General features: G+C 41.0%; 1 protein-coding gene across 1 annotated transcript in view; it reads right to left on the bottom strand.

Annotated features, from left to right (window-relative positions):
• The window catches only part of LOC6574181 (hemicentin-1), a 64,492-nt gene that overhangs the window by 12,827 nt on the left and 36,692 nt on the right, over positions 1 to 14,973 (bottom strand). The window contains exons 7-11 of the mRNA XM_002000203.4: positions 14,019 to 14,170; positions 13,808 to 13,952; positions 10,011 to 10,141; positions 3,936 to 4,095; positions 460 to 668 (exon numbers count right to left, since the gene is read on the bottom strand). Of these exons, the coding sequence (XP_002000239.2) occupies positions 460 to 668; positions 3,936 to 4,095; positions 10,011 to 10,141; positions 13,808 to 13,952; positions 14,019 to 14,170 (797 nt within the window). The remainder of the gene's footprint in view (positions 1 to 459; positions 669 to 3,935; positions 4,096 to 10,010; positions 10,142 to 13,807; positions 13,953 to 14,018; positions 14,171 to 14,973) is intronic.

Genomic DNA, 14,973 nt, shown 5'->3' with positions numbered 1-14,973 from the left:
TGTTGGTTTTACATTTTGTTTGACAACGTGACACGCACACAAGCCACAGCAACAACAACAACACCAAGAACAACAACAACAACAATAGTAGAGAGACTGCTGCCTATTAATTAAAATTTTGGCATTTCAGTGCATGTCGCGCGTCGGCCTTCTCCTCAATCACTTGGCCAAATTTGAAATGTGTCAATAACATTTTCATACAGAAAACACAAAATTCAATTGTAAAACCAGCTCAAAGCCGAAAACTTAAAGACATTTATCGATTGGAGCACTTTGCTCACACCCCTCCTCCCCCTCACACAGTTGGCTGTTCCCATTTTTTACAGTGAATATTGTAATGCGACGTAGTTTGTCATTTTAATAAATCAGGCGTAGGTCAAGGGTTTGGGTTCGCCTTTGGTTGGTTGTCATCTGGTTGGACCTATACAACAGTATCTCTGGCATTCATTACGCACTTACCTTTACTGGAGTGTAGGTGAGAGTGGAGCCCTGTGCTGAATGGGGCCGGAAGCCGCTTTGCGGCATATCGAAGGTCTCCGCGGTGTTGTTGAAGGACCACTTGAAGTTCTCGGGTGGCGGAAAGGCGTCCACTTCGCAAACGATTTCAGCCGACTCGCTGCGGGCTACGCCATAGATTTTCTTTTGATCGGGCCGGCAAATTGGTTTATCTACAGAGCAAGAGAAAGAGAGAGTGAGAGAGAGAGAGAGAGAGAGAGAGAGAGAGAAAGTTAGAAACTTTGATGTTTGTCAAGTGCATTTTGCTGTTCGTCGGCGGCAACTGCTGCAAATCAATAATCGCATTGCCTGGCCAAAGTTAATGCAATAATGCCTGAGCAGTTCGAGTGCACATTCTCCTCCAGTTGGAGAGCTTGGCTGGGCTTTTTGTTTTTACATGCTACGGCCCAGCCTGCTCGCCCTCGCTGTCCATTCCCGAAAACCGCACTCAAATCCTAAGTAGAAAAGTTTGCCAGCACAAAAAGCAGCAATGATAGAGATTCCCTTTTGCATCCCGTGCAGCCTGTGCAGTCGCACTGAACTGCCAAGTTGCCCATTAAAGCAAACTAAACAGAGTCCGAAACAGCTACAGCAAGACCAACAGCAACAGAAGCAGCAACAGAAACAAAGCAAAGTGAAGCGAAAAAAAAAAGAAAAGAAACAAGATGTGCAAACGTTAACTGAAAGAAAAACTTGGCCGTAACGAAAGTTTTGAGCCCTCAACGAAACAGCTAGGAAAATTCAATTTCTTCTAATCCTTGGGCAAACAAAACCAAGCAAAGCTTCAACTGCAGCTGCATTGAACACTGCGATTGCACAATTTATAGTACAATATGACAGCTCGCAATACTGTTCGCTCTCCTGCTGCTGTTATTGTGGTTGTTGTTGTTGCAGTTAAAGCTAAAGCTAAAGCTAAAGCTAAAAGCAAGCTGTAAACAAATTTCCATTGAACAGTGTCAAGCAGAAGTCCGAGCGACAGGCATTGGGTTTTTGGCTGTGGCTATTCCCATTCACAATTCACCCAAGTGCTGCACAGCTTCAACTTGGATAACGTTGCACCACCAGCACCACCAGCTACAACAGCTGAACAGAGGATGAGCGGCGTTTAGGTTGAAACAAAAGCAAGAACAGAAAAATAACAAAAGCTGTGAAAACTGTTAAATTAGAGAGAAAGCAAATTCATCGCATAGTGAAGAAAATTTGATACCCTTCCCAATCCGAAGTCCCCAATATCAAGTGCTTAATTTTAAAAGATAAATAGATATATAGAATGGTAATAAATAAGAAAATAAATAACAAAAATATATAAATAGTAAATAAATAAAAATAAATAAATAACCAAAATAAATGGAATATACAAAAATAAATTAGTAAAAAAATAAATAGGTAAATAAATAAATAAAAAAATAAATAAATAAGAAAACAAATAATAACAAAATATAGAAATAGTAAATAAATAAAAATAAATAAAAAATAAGGAAATAAATAAATAAAAAAATAAATAAATCAGTAAATAAACAAATAAATAAATAAATAAATAAAAACCTTTGTTAACATTTTCTTTAATTGAGTGCTCAACTACAGACTAAAGTTTTATTTTCGGCAGAAAAACTTATTATAATGATCTATATGCTCTACAAACACTTTTTGCAAACCTAGTCAGAGGAGAAGGGTATAGAATTAAAGCTTTTATGTAAAAAATGCGCCACTGTAAAAACACAATAAGAGGAAATGGGGCAGGAAGCAGAAGCAAAGCAAGAGCAAAGCATAAGGCAACAACAAATCGACCAGCAAAACACAACAGTAACAAAATTGAGCAGGGAATAAGGATCTGTGTGCTAAATTGCTAAAAAAGAGGCAAAAATAATTAACAGGAGCGGTCTTTCCGTTTTTTAATTGCAAGTTCAACACTTTTCACAATCAAATTGAGCAGAAAACTCGAGCTGTGGATTAAATCTGATGATTGAGGGCAACCAAAAAGCTGTGTAATTAGTTTAAAAAGGTTGTTGTGTGGTCAAAGAGGTTGCAATATTACGAGTTTCATTTATTTCGTTTCTGAAGATATTATAAAACACATATTCTACTTTATATTTAAGCTAGCAAGGCAAAGGTGAAATGATAGATCGAACTAAAAGTGCTGGCAGATTAGCTACAAATATAGAAAGGTATAAAATATAGAAGCCAAAATGCTTTTAGTTTGGAAAACATCAGCATATTCCATATTTCAATGTTAAATTCTAAAAGTCAGTGGAAGCCATCGTTCGGAAATAAAATACAAAAATGGACAAACATTTGTTAGTTCGTGTAAAGGGTTTCCGTATTGTGAGCTGACTGATAGAAAGGATAAGGAAATGCGACCATTCAATGAGAAAATAACTTAATGTGAACAAAGAGCAGGAAGCCGGGCAAAGGGCTTTTTGTTGGCTAAAGAGCGTACCTGGCGAGCACAGCCCAGCTGGTTGGCTGGCTGGTCCAGGCCAAGTTTCGCTTATTGTGCTCCAGTTAAAAGGAAATCAAAGTTGGCAACCGCAAAAGTGCGCACGGGCTAGGCCAAGATGGCTAAGCTAAAAGCAAAGCCCAGCTCGAATCAGCTTCAGTTTCGGCTGCAGTTGCAGCCGAGCACAAAAGCCCAACAATATAAAAGGCATTCGAGTGCGACACAATAACGGGGGCGTATACGCAATAAAGCCACAAGAGCTCCGCACGAGCATAGGGCTCGCCACTCGCCACTCGCCACTCGCCCGCTCACTCGCTAACACGCTCTGCCATCCAGGCACTCGACTACTCAATAATGCTGCCGCTTTGTGTGTCAAAGGTTCTTGGCGAAAGCCTAAATAGTGCAGCACCCGCTGCTACTGCTGCGACAAGCAACGGAACTCTGCCCATACTGTGGGCACAGCATCAGCACCAGCAGCACCAGCAGCACCACCCGCAGCAGCAACAGCCAAACGGGATTCGATTTAATAGCCAGCTCGCATTTAAGAGCTGCGAATGTTTGTTAATGGCTAAAGCCGTACGTTTAGCCATGTGCCGAGAGAATGATGGCCCAGCGCAGCCATTCAGTGCGTATTTTTTATGACCCCAGACCCCACAATAACAATGTCGCGGCAGCCATGCAAATCGACGCGCACACATGTCAAATGTGGGCCAAGCTGAAAATGTTGCGCATACGCAGCGTTGCACAGCGCTATAACTTTTGGCTTGCTTTTCTTCTCAACCCTCTCTTTTTTTTTTTCGTTCTAAAGTGCTAAATAAAACTCAACACGTGCCCCATAAAACTTGACATGCGATTGTCGAGAGCAAGAACAACGTTTTATATACTCGCAATCAATTCAATGAAATCCTAAATAAATGAAACGCAGTTGGAGCAAAATGCGCGGCCCACTCCTCTCGCTCGCATAGCTTCAAGTCGAGCAAATCTGTTGAGTCCTTCTACTTACACATCACTTTCAGCTCGACTATGTTCGAGTCGCCGTCTCCTTCCACATTGGAGGCGGTGCACGTGTAGTTGCCAGCCTGGTGGCGGGTCACGCCCTGCAGCGCCAGATCTCCGCTGCTCACAATGACGCCGGCCCGCTGATTATGCTGGATGATTTGATTCTGCGAATTACAAATACCAAATGATCATTAGTCGTAAGTCATCAACAAGCTTAGTACCTTCACTATTTAGGTCATGCTTCTGCTAATCAGAACATTCTTTTCTCACCCTCCATAGCTCAAGCACTCTCAATGGCATTGAGACGATTATCAAGCAGGAAAAGGTGCTTTAATTAACGCAATTAGCTATACACCGCATACGCAACGGTTTATTGCCTTCCGTTGCACAGCTTTAATCAACTTTGCTTCTAGTCTTCGACTATCAATACAAACACTCAAGCAAAGCCAATTAAAAATATGAAATGAAAATATAAAAATTCAATTTATATTTAACTAATGTGTTAAATCAATTATTGAATTTAGAATTTCATTTTTTTAATTCTTTTTTTTTTTTTGGTTATACTCTTTCGTTCTTTGTGTAAAAAATGTATTAAAATATTATACGAAAAGTGCTCAGAGTAACGCATTTCTTATGAATCACAGTTTCTAATTTCATTTTTATTATGTTGCCATAAATTTGAAATCGATTTATCAAGCACTGCCATATAAATTATCTATGTCTTTCGAATCTCCCCAATTTAAATGTAATGGCATTGCTATTCCAGTCGAGCTTGCTTCACGGGCGGAAGGTCAGTGGAGCATTCATTTATTGTAGAGGCTAACCCTCTGAAAATTTCGTTGCTCATAAACGCGCAGTCATACGCGAGGCGTTTCATTAGAGAATTGGGCGTGAGTGTGTGAAACGTGTTTGGCATTAGCAAAAAGCTCAAAATCGACCAATATTTACTTAAATTTCACACACACACACACACACACACACATACAGACCCAGACACAGACACACAGTCACTTGACCTGTACGAGCAGCACGTACGCGTTATAAGTATAGACTCAACACACGCTGGCAGCTGTGGGCTGGCCACGCCTATCGTAGATGTAGGTTTGGCGTTCCCAATGCGCTGGCACTCGACAAGATTTTGACGCATTTCCCCAGAGCCTTGTGCCATTTAGCAGCAAAACAAATTCGCACTTTGGCTTGCACAACAACAACGACAACAACAGCGACAACCGAACCACGAACAATAGCAACAAAAGCAGCAACAACAGTGAAATAAATAAAAGTGTGTGTATAAATTGTCGACAAAAGTCAAAATGGCAAAACAACAAACAACGCAAGGCGAACAAAGCCAGCATGACCTTAGCACACACACACACACACACATGTAGATATAGGTATGTGCATGCATAAGTAGAATGTGGCGCAAATACATTTGAGAATATGTGCAAATAGTATACAATAAGCGCGGACAAACAATGCAATGTGGCAACACTTTAATAATAGTGTTGCCTGCTTTTCCGAGAACTGGGGCACAGCTCTGATTCCACTGTGTGAGTGTGTGTGTGCGTGAGTGTGTGCATGTGCCTGGTCGCGTGCTTTGTCTGGCCGTTTGTCTGACTGTTTGACACAGGCCAAACAATGCCATTGGCAGTGGAGCCACAATCCAGCGTAGTGGATCAGCCAGATAGTTCGGACCCGTCAGTCAACAGAATGTTTGCACAATGTATATAAATACATATACACGTATATAGATAAATATTTATATGTATATATCCATATTTTGCTGCTGGATCTAATCTATACGCCAAGGCCAACTGTTCGTATGCTTAATATTTATAAGTAATGAACGCACTTTAAACTCCTGGTGCACACAGCGAGCAGCGCTGGCCTAAAGCAGACAAACACACACACACACACACAAATAGTTGCAGCCTTAAAACCCGATGAGCCTGCGCCCACGCCATCTCCCACTCCGCTTGACCCCTATTCGCAGTGCTCCCGCGGGCGTCACTTAAATACCCCCAAGATGTTGCTGCCGCTTGCCAGCGCCCTTATCAGCGGCCGCTGTTGTTGCTGTTGTCATAAAACAAATAAAAATGTCGCCAGGCACACAAAAGTAAATAAAGTTCAAGGTTGTCACACGAAAAGCAAACAAGTAGCAATAGAAAAAATACACACACACACACTTACACACACAACTAAAGTAAAAGTGAATAAGTAAACAAATAAAAGAAAAAATGAAAGTGGGTTCTACTGCGTTCCGCCTCAGTTGAGGATTATTTCAATAGTTGAAGGCACATCCGCAGCAGCTTTTCCGCACTGGCTTTTCCGTTCTGCTCAGCTTGCTGCCATTCGCACAACCCTTTTGCCTGCTGCCAACTGCCAGCCCCTCGCCACACCCCCTCAGTGCTAATGGCGCATTTTATGCGCTGCCATTTTATTTGTCTGTCTGCAGAGACAAGCGCCTTGACATGTTTGTGTTTGCCTGACGTTCCCCGCCCCTGCCCTTGCACCCGCGCCCGACCACTCACCAACCGCTTCTGCTACGGCTACAATAAATACCCAATTAGTGTCGACCATTTACTTAATGGCCAGTCTGATTGGGCTGCCCTCTACGAGTTCAACAACATTTTCCTTGCCTTCGCATCAACTACACATTTCTTGGTATTTTAACTAGATTTATGCCTCATTTCGTGCCATTCAAAAGTCACCAAAAACTTTCCGACATACGCATTGACTATCAATTCGCCTTTCAACATGCCAAATTGAGTTTTGTACACATTTGACAGAATAATCAGAGCAACTTGAAAGCCGTTTTTCACTTTAAAATTCTTTTCATGGAATCGAATGCTTGGTTAAGCTAGAGCGAAGGATATATTCTATGGAAATGACTCCCTAAGTCTACTTATCTGTCTAGAAATTGATAATCGATCAACTTTATATATATATTAAAAACTATTATTTATTATATAAAAAATTAAATTCAAATAATAGCTAACATAATTGTATGCGCAATGTAAAACCAAAATAAAATAAGTTTAGAATTATTATTAATATTAAAATAATTTATATTTGATCTCTACTTCTGTTCATGCTGTATCACAAAAGCAATCCATAATCAGACTTAAATAAATTGTATCTAAAAATGCTTTGTATTATTGCTCGTTTCAGTTCTAATTAAATTTTCCGTTTATGTTTGCTATTTCAGCACTTCCATTAAGACAAATAAGTGCACTCACGCACACACACACACACACACACACGCATACGTAGAGACGCTCTCATATATGCGCATGTGTTAAATAACTTTTACTGCCAGAAGCATGCAGAAATCGGTCTTTGCGTTTTTACCCTCTGCACAACGATTGCTGGTCGGTTGCGCTGGCAACGTCTTCCATCAAAGTTGTTGCCAGCTTCTTAATGAGCATGCAAAAGTTTACCACACATACGCAAACACCGACACACACGCTCACGCACACGCACACTCAAAGAGGTAAAAGTTTTGCTTGAAGTTTAATAAAACTAATTGTTAATTTAATTTGCCAGCTCGTCGTTAATTGTTGGCATGCATAATTGAATAATAACTGACAAAGACAAAGCGACGCCAACAACAATTTAACACGGTTGTCCTCTGTCATTGTTGGCTTAAAGCCTTAACAAATGTCATAGTTAACGTGGCTCAAAACCACTTGCGCTTGAAGAGTGAATACTTAGCCTTTGATTGAGTAAATTGCAGTGAATGCAAAACGAGACACACAATGCCATAATCAATCTAGTTCATTATGAAGCCAAGTCTGATGGCTGTCCGTCTGCGAAAACAAAAGATGCCACACACGCACACACACACACACATACAAGCTTATTTAATTTAATTCCAATTGAAATTGCCCACAAATTGCTATTTCCAATTTGACAATGGACTGCTTTGCACTTGACTTGCGTTTGACTTTCGCTTAGTCTTTGTCGTTGCTTTTCCTTTTGCCTGCTGCAAGTACGCAGTAAGCGTAAGGCTTGGCTCCGACTAATTACGCATACGCCATGTGAGCTCGACACAATCCAGGCAGCACATAAAGCAACTGAATGCATAGCCAATTGTATTTAGCCACTTTTTGCTACCCTCTCCCTCTTTTCATCACACACACACACACACTCTCTCTCTCTCTTTTGCTACCTCTCTGTGTCTGTTTCCCTCTGTTTTGTGGTGCTTCTCTCTCCCTCATTTCCATTTCATTTCCGTTAGCGCTTTTTGCTTCGCACTCAGCTTTTATTGTTATGACGTTGAGCAAGTCAATTGGCTGGCAACCAACTAACTAACTGTTTAGTCTTCTTGTTAGCCCTGTCAACAGCGACATGAGCTGCAATTTGCATGTGCGTGTAAATCACTCTCTCACACACCATCCATCCAGCCATCTGTCTGTCTGTTTGTCTCACTTTTATTGCGTGTAAACCTTTTGTTATGGTGACAACCAATGAGAATACAATTTATGTCATAGCAGCTCGCATACCGCACTCGAAATATCCAATTATGAATATTATGCAAACTTGGTTGGACTTTGTCTATAAGTAACTGAAAGTTCGCTTGCGAACTGTCATAATTGTCATCCAGGTGATGAATTATGAATGACTATTAATTTGTTTTAGTTTAATCAAACTCGGCTCTATCAATATGTCACCACAGTAACTACTCTTCAACATTCTCTTCGCTTATAACATATACATATATCTAAGACGTAACCTCGATTTGTATTTAGCATTGGAATTTGTCTACAATTGATTGACAGCCATATAGGAATATATGTAAATATATATATATATATATATATATATATATATATCTCATATATATGCTCATGTGTATTTTTATTTGCCATTTTTCCATTTGTGCTCTGACAACTTTCCTTTTTGTGGCATTGTCCTATTCTGCTCCGCCATCTCGTTTCATTATTCATCTGCTGTCTCTTTTTGATAGCTCAACTTTAAGTTCATGGTACATTTGTGTTCGGCTGCCTTTGTGCGCTGCCTGTGGCCTCCTCAAAAGTTTTTGGCCGTGTTCTTGTTTATTTATTATAATCATTTGCCAAAGTTATGCCTGATTGTCGTTGCTGCCTTCGATGTTGTTTGCCCTGTGCTCAGCCATGTTGGTCTTTGGCTCTTGTTGCTGCTGCTGCGCCAACTAATGAATTCAATTAGCATTCATATTATTCATACACTTGATTCACTTGCTTCGGCTCGAGCACATTGAACATTATTTATTCGCTTGTTGTTCGAGCTGCTCTTCTGAGCTTCTTCACTATCTATTGTTCTTACTTGGGCCAGCTAGCTCAAGTTTTTGTTTGGTACTTGTAAAACTAATAAACAAATGATTTGCAACGCAAAGTTTTGCACATTTGGGGGCCCGACTGAAGTGGGACTTGAGCTGCACTCGAGTGGGCCGCTTGACTCGATTGCCTTAAAATAATTGGCCAATAATTCAGTAAAAATGACCACTTCATTTCGGTTTCATCATAATTTGCTGGCGGTTTGCCTATTACAGGCTATACAAATAAACACACACACACATACACACGCGCACATTGATTGCACGCCAATGCCAGGGGAATTGCCGGAAGCACGAGCCTCGCTTCCGTATCCACGATTGTCTTGAGCTATTTGAAGAGCACTTGAAGGTCAATCTACTTAGGCCACATTTTGTGCTGGCCCAAACGAGTTGCACACTTCTGCATATACAGATAATAAGTGCCCAGCGAAGGCCGCGCATAATGAGACTAACATGCCTATGATTTAAATATATACATATATACATATAGTCACATGTATGTATACATGTACATATTTCATTTAAGGAATATCAATGAGCTCCATTTACAAATAGTAGTTCTGCATGCGCTCTAATGCTGCCCGTTTTTTTTTACTTTCACTCTCTCTCTCTCTCTCTCTCTCTCTCTCTCTCTCTCTCTCTCTCTCTCTCTCTCTCTCTCTCTCTCTCTCCCTATTTCATTCTCTCTCACACACACACACTGTGCTTCAGTCGATAAGTCTTGATAAATCTTTGGATTTGAAAAGTGTTTTTGCTACTTACATTATGCTTCCAGACAACTTTATAAGCGGCAGGATTTGCATGCACTTTACACTCGAAATAAACATCATCGCCTTCCTCGATATCCTCCGGATTTAGGTTCGAGCCCAGGTCCAGCTGCAAGGTGGGTATAACTGCAACAGAGCGAGAAAAAAAAAGCATGACCAGCTGATTCTAATGCATATATACACATATTTATAGCTACATTTGCATGTTGCTTATGTGTGTGAGTCTGTGCCAGTGTGCGTGTGTGTGTGTGTAGTCTTAGTCTTGGTCTTGGCCTAGCCTATCAACTGCAATTTGCTGTTGCTTTACTTTGAGCCAAGTTTAGCACAGTCCAAAAAAAAATATAGGAAAATAAACAAAGGAAAGAAGAGAAAGAAATGCGCAAAAGAAAAACTAAGGAACGGTCAACAAAAAAGGGAAATGGGGTTAATCTGCTCTTATCTGTGATTAGTGTCGCTTCGTAGGAGTACGTGCACACCGCCCCGCCCCCTGCCCAGCGCCATTACCTTTCTTCTTGGCAATGGTTTCTTATTATTTGGCGCATTGTTGTTGTAGTTTGGTCTTGGGTTGTGCTTACTGTTTTCTTTTGCCACGTTTTATAAACAAGTTTCTTTAAGCCGATTTCGCTCTTTGGAAAGACTTGTTAATGAAAATGAAAATCGCTCGTCTAAGCCCAACGAATGACAGCCAGCTAAAGAATTCGAGCAAAAACAGTGACAAAGGCTGAGATAGAGACAGAGCGAGAGAGAGAGAGAGAGCGAACGGGGCAGAGACAAAGGCAAAAGTTGTTTGCATAATTTAAAGACCTTCTTGCCTGCTGCTCAACAAGTTCATTAACGTTGACTTTAAGCCCAGTTTGTAGCGAATGGCCGTCCGAACAGGGAAGCGCAATACTTGCTTCGAGCACTGGCTCAGGGGGTTGGCTGGCAGTGTGGCCAGCTACTGTTGCGGTTAGATGGGCTTAAGTGGTAATAACTGTCACTGGCCAAGCTGGTCAGTGGCAGCAGCAGCAGCAGCAGCAGCAGCAGCCCAAACTGGCCAACTTTACTTGGCTAATGCATTTTATGGCTCACAGTCCAACTGCAGCAGCACAAAAGCAAAGCAAACCCGAAACCCGAAACCCGTAACTGCAGCTTAACCTAACGACTTTTGAATGCCGCTGCCACAGTTTGTAGCAGACATTCGCAATGTGCTGCCTCCTCCGGCTCCTTCGGCTAGTCTTGCTCGTGCTCGTGCTGCTACTTCTGCTGCCTCTAGTGTGTGAGGCCTGTCATTGTCTGTTGCGTAAAAAGTTGAACAACTGCTCGTTAGCAGCCCTTAAATTGATTCCACTGGCTCCTGCTTCTCCTTCTGCTATCTTCTCTCGACACTGGTCATATAAATTACATTAACTTAAAAGTACTTCTGTCCCGGCCCGACCGACTGAAACTGAGAAAAATTGGCTTAGAGCTAAATTAATTGCGAATGGCAGATGTGCAGTGTGTATAGTTTTGAGAATAGTGTGCATCTGCACTAGCTGAAAACTTTCGGCAGTGGGTGTAATCTATTATGACAGACAAAAGTACTGAAATACAAAAATAAAGCACTCCAGCTGCTAAGTGAATAATCATTTTATTCAAGAATTAGACAACACTCAACTTCAGCTGGAAAATAATAGCCTTGGGTGTGCAATTAAATAAATCCTGTAAGCCTGACTCGATGTGAGCTGGAACTGCTACTTTGATTGCCTGAATATGTTATTTATATTCCTTTAGATTATTTATATTCTTAGAAAATCTTATTTATAAACTAAACCAAGTCCATATCAACTGCTTGTTTGTTGAGATGCCAATTGATTTGGTAATGCGAACAAAAATCAAATTGATAAATATATTTGGCTCCTCAAAAGTTCCTCCACAGCTGTAAGCCCGAATGGATGGTTTATTTATAGCATCAATACCCACCCTGGCCGCAGAGCTTTCACGATTTTCACCCTGTCAGCACATGTTTGCAGTCAGCTTTGGCGGAACTTCCCACTGCTTGAGCATACTTATTTCTGGCATGGACATTGTCCATATTTCGCCGGCTTGCTCATTTTTTTTTCTTTTTTGGTTAGCTGCTGCGTCATTATTTTTATTGCGGATATGACTTTAATTTTTAGTGGTTTCCGTTTCATTTAATTTTCATTTTTAATTCAAGTTGATTGTGCGGAAAATTAAATCTTTTGCTTAGCTTCTCGCTGGCATTTCTGTTCTCTTGTATTTTTCAGTATTTTCTTGTATTTTTAGGTCAAGGTACAACGCAGAGATTTCATAAAATTTGAGATAACTTGGTTTTATGACAATTCTTATATTAGGTGGAATAATGGCACAATTATTGGCTGCTCATTTGCAGCGAAGTGCAGGGGAACTTTTCAATTTACCCCACTGTGCAAACAGGCAGCGCGCTTAAAGAAGACACAAAAATCTTTGCAAGCGAAAGGAAATCACAGGATGCAGGAACGAAGAGTAAGAGAGAGAGTGGGAGACAGAGAGGAGCTCCCGAAATATTTTAAGCACGCTATAAACATGTAAATGAGCATGGAAATTGAAATTGTTATCTAATTTTTTATATCAGCAAGCGACGCGCGTAAAATTGAGAGTCTGCTTCACGGCGCCCACGCAGACATCGTGAAATGCTCCTGCGGCAGCAAAGGCTGCTCCTTCAGCTACTGCTGCTGCTGCTGGTGCTGGTGCTGCTGCTGCTGCTGCTGAAAGGAGTAAAGTTTCCCTGGCAATGGGGAACGATGCGCAAAAACTCTTAGATAATAGACGTGGCAACTGTTTGCCTAACGACAACGACAGCGACAACGTTGGCGAAATTCTCGAGACTATTGAAACATAAAGGAAAGTGCTCTTACATATACTTTATATGCATATATGTGTATGTATGTGTATGTGTGTGCATGTGTGTGGGTGTGGGTTTGTGCCTGGGTCAAAGTCTTTGAGCTGACACTATGCGAAGAGCACTCGTACAGAGCCAGCTGGTAGGGCACAAGTTGCCTTTTTAATATCTTGACATAGAAATTTTATTAACAAACTTTGAGCGCATATTGTTGACTTGCCCCATAAAACAAGCGCTTGACATTCGGGCTGAAAACCGCGAGAGACAAAAAAATAGAATAAAATAAGAAGACAGACCAGAGAATGGAAATAACCTCATGTCTATGAAATTTATATGCAAATCAGTATTGATTCCGAGGACACGGGTGATAAGCGCTCGGCACACTTTATGACACCGCCGCCTGCCGATTGTGCTGCCAGCCCGAGCCCCGCCTCGGCTAGTTTACGTGCCACTTACGGCCATAAAATAAAGCGCGTGTTCAACATGCGTGTAATTATTTGACAGGGATAGCTGTGTCCGTGCCCGTGCCCGTGCCCGTGCCCATGCCCGTGCCCCTGCCCGTGCCCCTGCCCGTGCCCCTGCCCACCCCTGCAGCAGTCCTTAAGCTTTATTGACATTGCGCTGAACTGGGGCCGGCTTATCCCATTTGTTTGAATTGAATAATATGTGACTCCAAGTGGGTCAGACAGCCGAAACATTTGCATTGACTGTTCCCCATTTGACAGGCTGATTAGCTGCACTGATAAAAGACTTAGGGCTGGGGCAGAAAACTAAGGTTAAAGCTGTCTTTGAAGAGTTGCATAAGGATTGATATTGAATATTATTTATTAAAATAAAATTAATAAAAAAATAATAATAATTAATAAAGATATATTGATGTTGATATCGATTATTCATTTTGATTATTCATCACAAATTCGTGGAGTACTCACAGAAGACATTCAGTTTCATGGCCGTCTCTCTTATGCCGTTGCGCACCAGCTCGTTGGTGGCGCGACAGGACAGCGCTTTGCCGTGGTCCTCCCGCGTTGGGGTGATGGAGAGTATGGAGGTGCTGGCATTACCATCCTCGGTGACCTTTAGAGGGGTCGGAGCGGGTTACATTTCGAAATCTTTTTGTGTGGCTCACTTGATGTAACTCACCTTCTGGCTGTGGCCGTGCATCTCCAGATTGCCCATCCACCAGGTAATTTTTGCCGGCGGCCTTGATCCGATTGCCTGGCACTCAATCTCGTATTTACGGTCAGCTGACATGGGCTGATTGTTGAAGCTGATTTCTACCAGAAGTGGACGCACTGCAAATACACAAATGTATGTGCATGTGTGTGTGTGTGTACTTGCATCCATTAATATTTATAGTTAATTTATGTGTTTAAATGGCGTTTAAGCACTTTTTATATACATGTGTATATTTTAATTCGTTCGTTTTTCCCCTTTTGCCATTTATGTTTATTTATTCAAATTGTGTGTGAAAAATCGAAAACGCAATGAAAATCGACAAGCAACGCAATTAAAATTAATTGCGGTGAATTACGATTCCAGCGCTTATTCAACAATTGTATACTCGTATACAACAACAACAACAACTAAAGCAACAGCAACAGAACCACTATCCCACGTGTAACAATAGCAAACAAACATATATGAGGATGTATGTAAATATGTCAAGGTATGCACATACATACGCTTTAATGATTTCCTTGTATATAAATCTTACTGATAAATAATACTTTCTTATTGTTGAAAATGACTGCTAATGGTCTATATATAGTTTCTTTTTGTTGTGAATGACTGCAAACTAATAATAGCTAATGGTCTATACTTATGTATATCAAAGTGTCGCAGTCTCAAATAGATTCCGATGATTAAGCATAAGTCAGTCTCCATTTCTGCTGATTATATAGCAAGGACATTCTTCAAATAGCCTTATAAATATATTTCATTATTTTCTTGCCCTTGTCTGGGTGATAGATTTCTATCCAATTGAATGGCGTGATCAGGTGAACCCTGAAACAAATAGATGGTGCAAATGGCAAATCAAAGAAGTTTTTGTTTGATTTGCGGCTGTGGTTTAATATGACTGAATTGCTCTATCAAA

The sequence above is a fragment of the Drosophila mojavensis genome, unplaced genomic scaffold, assembly GCF_018153725.1.
Source record: "Drosophila mojavensis isolate 15081-1352.22 unplaced genomic scaffold, ASM1815372v1 contig_277, whole genome shotgun sequence".
NCBI classification, from domain to species: Eukaryota; Metazoa; Arthropoda; class Insecta; order Diptera; family Drosophilidae; genus Drosophila; species Drosophila mojavensis.
This window is presented reverse-complemented; position numbering and strand designations above follow the sequence as displayed.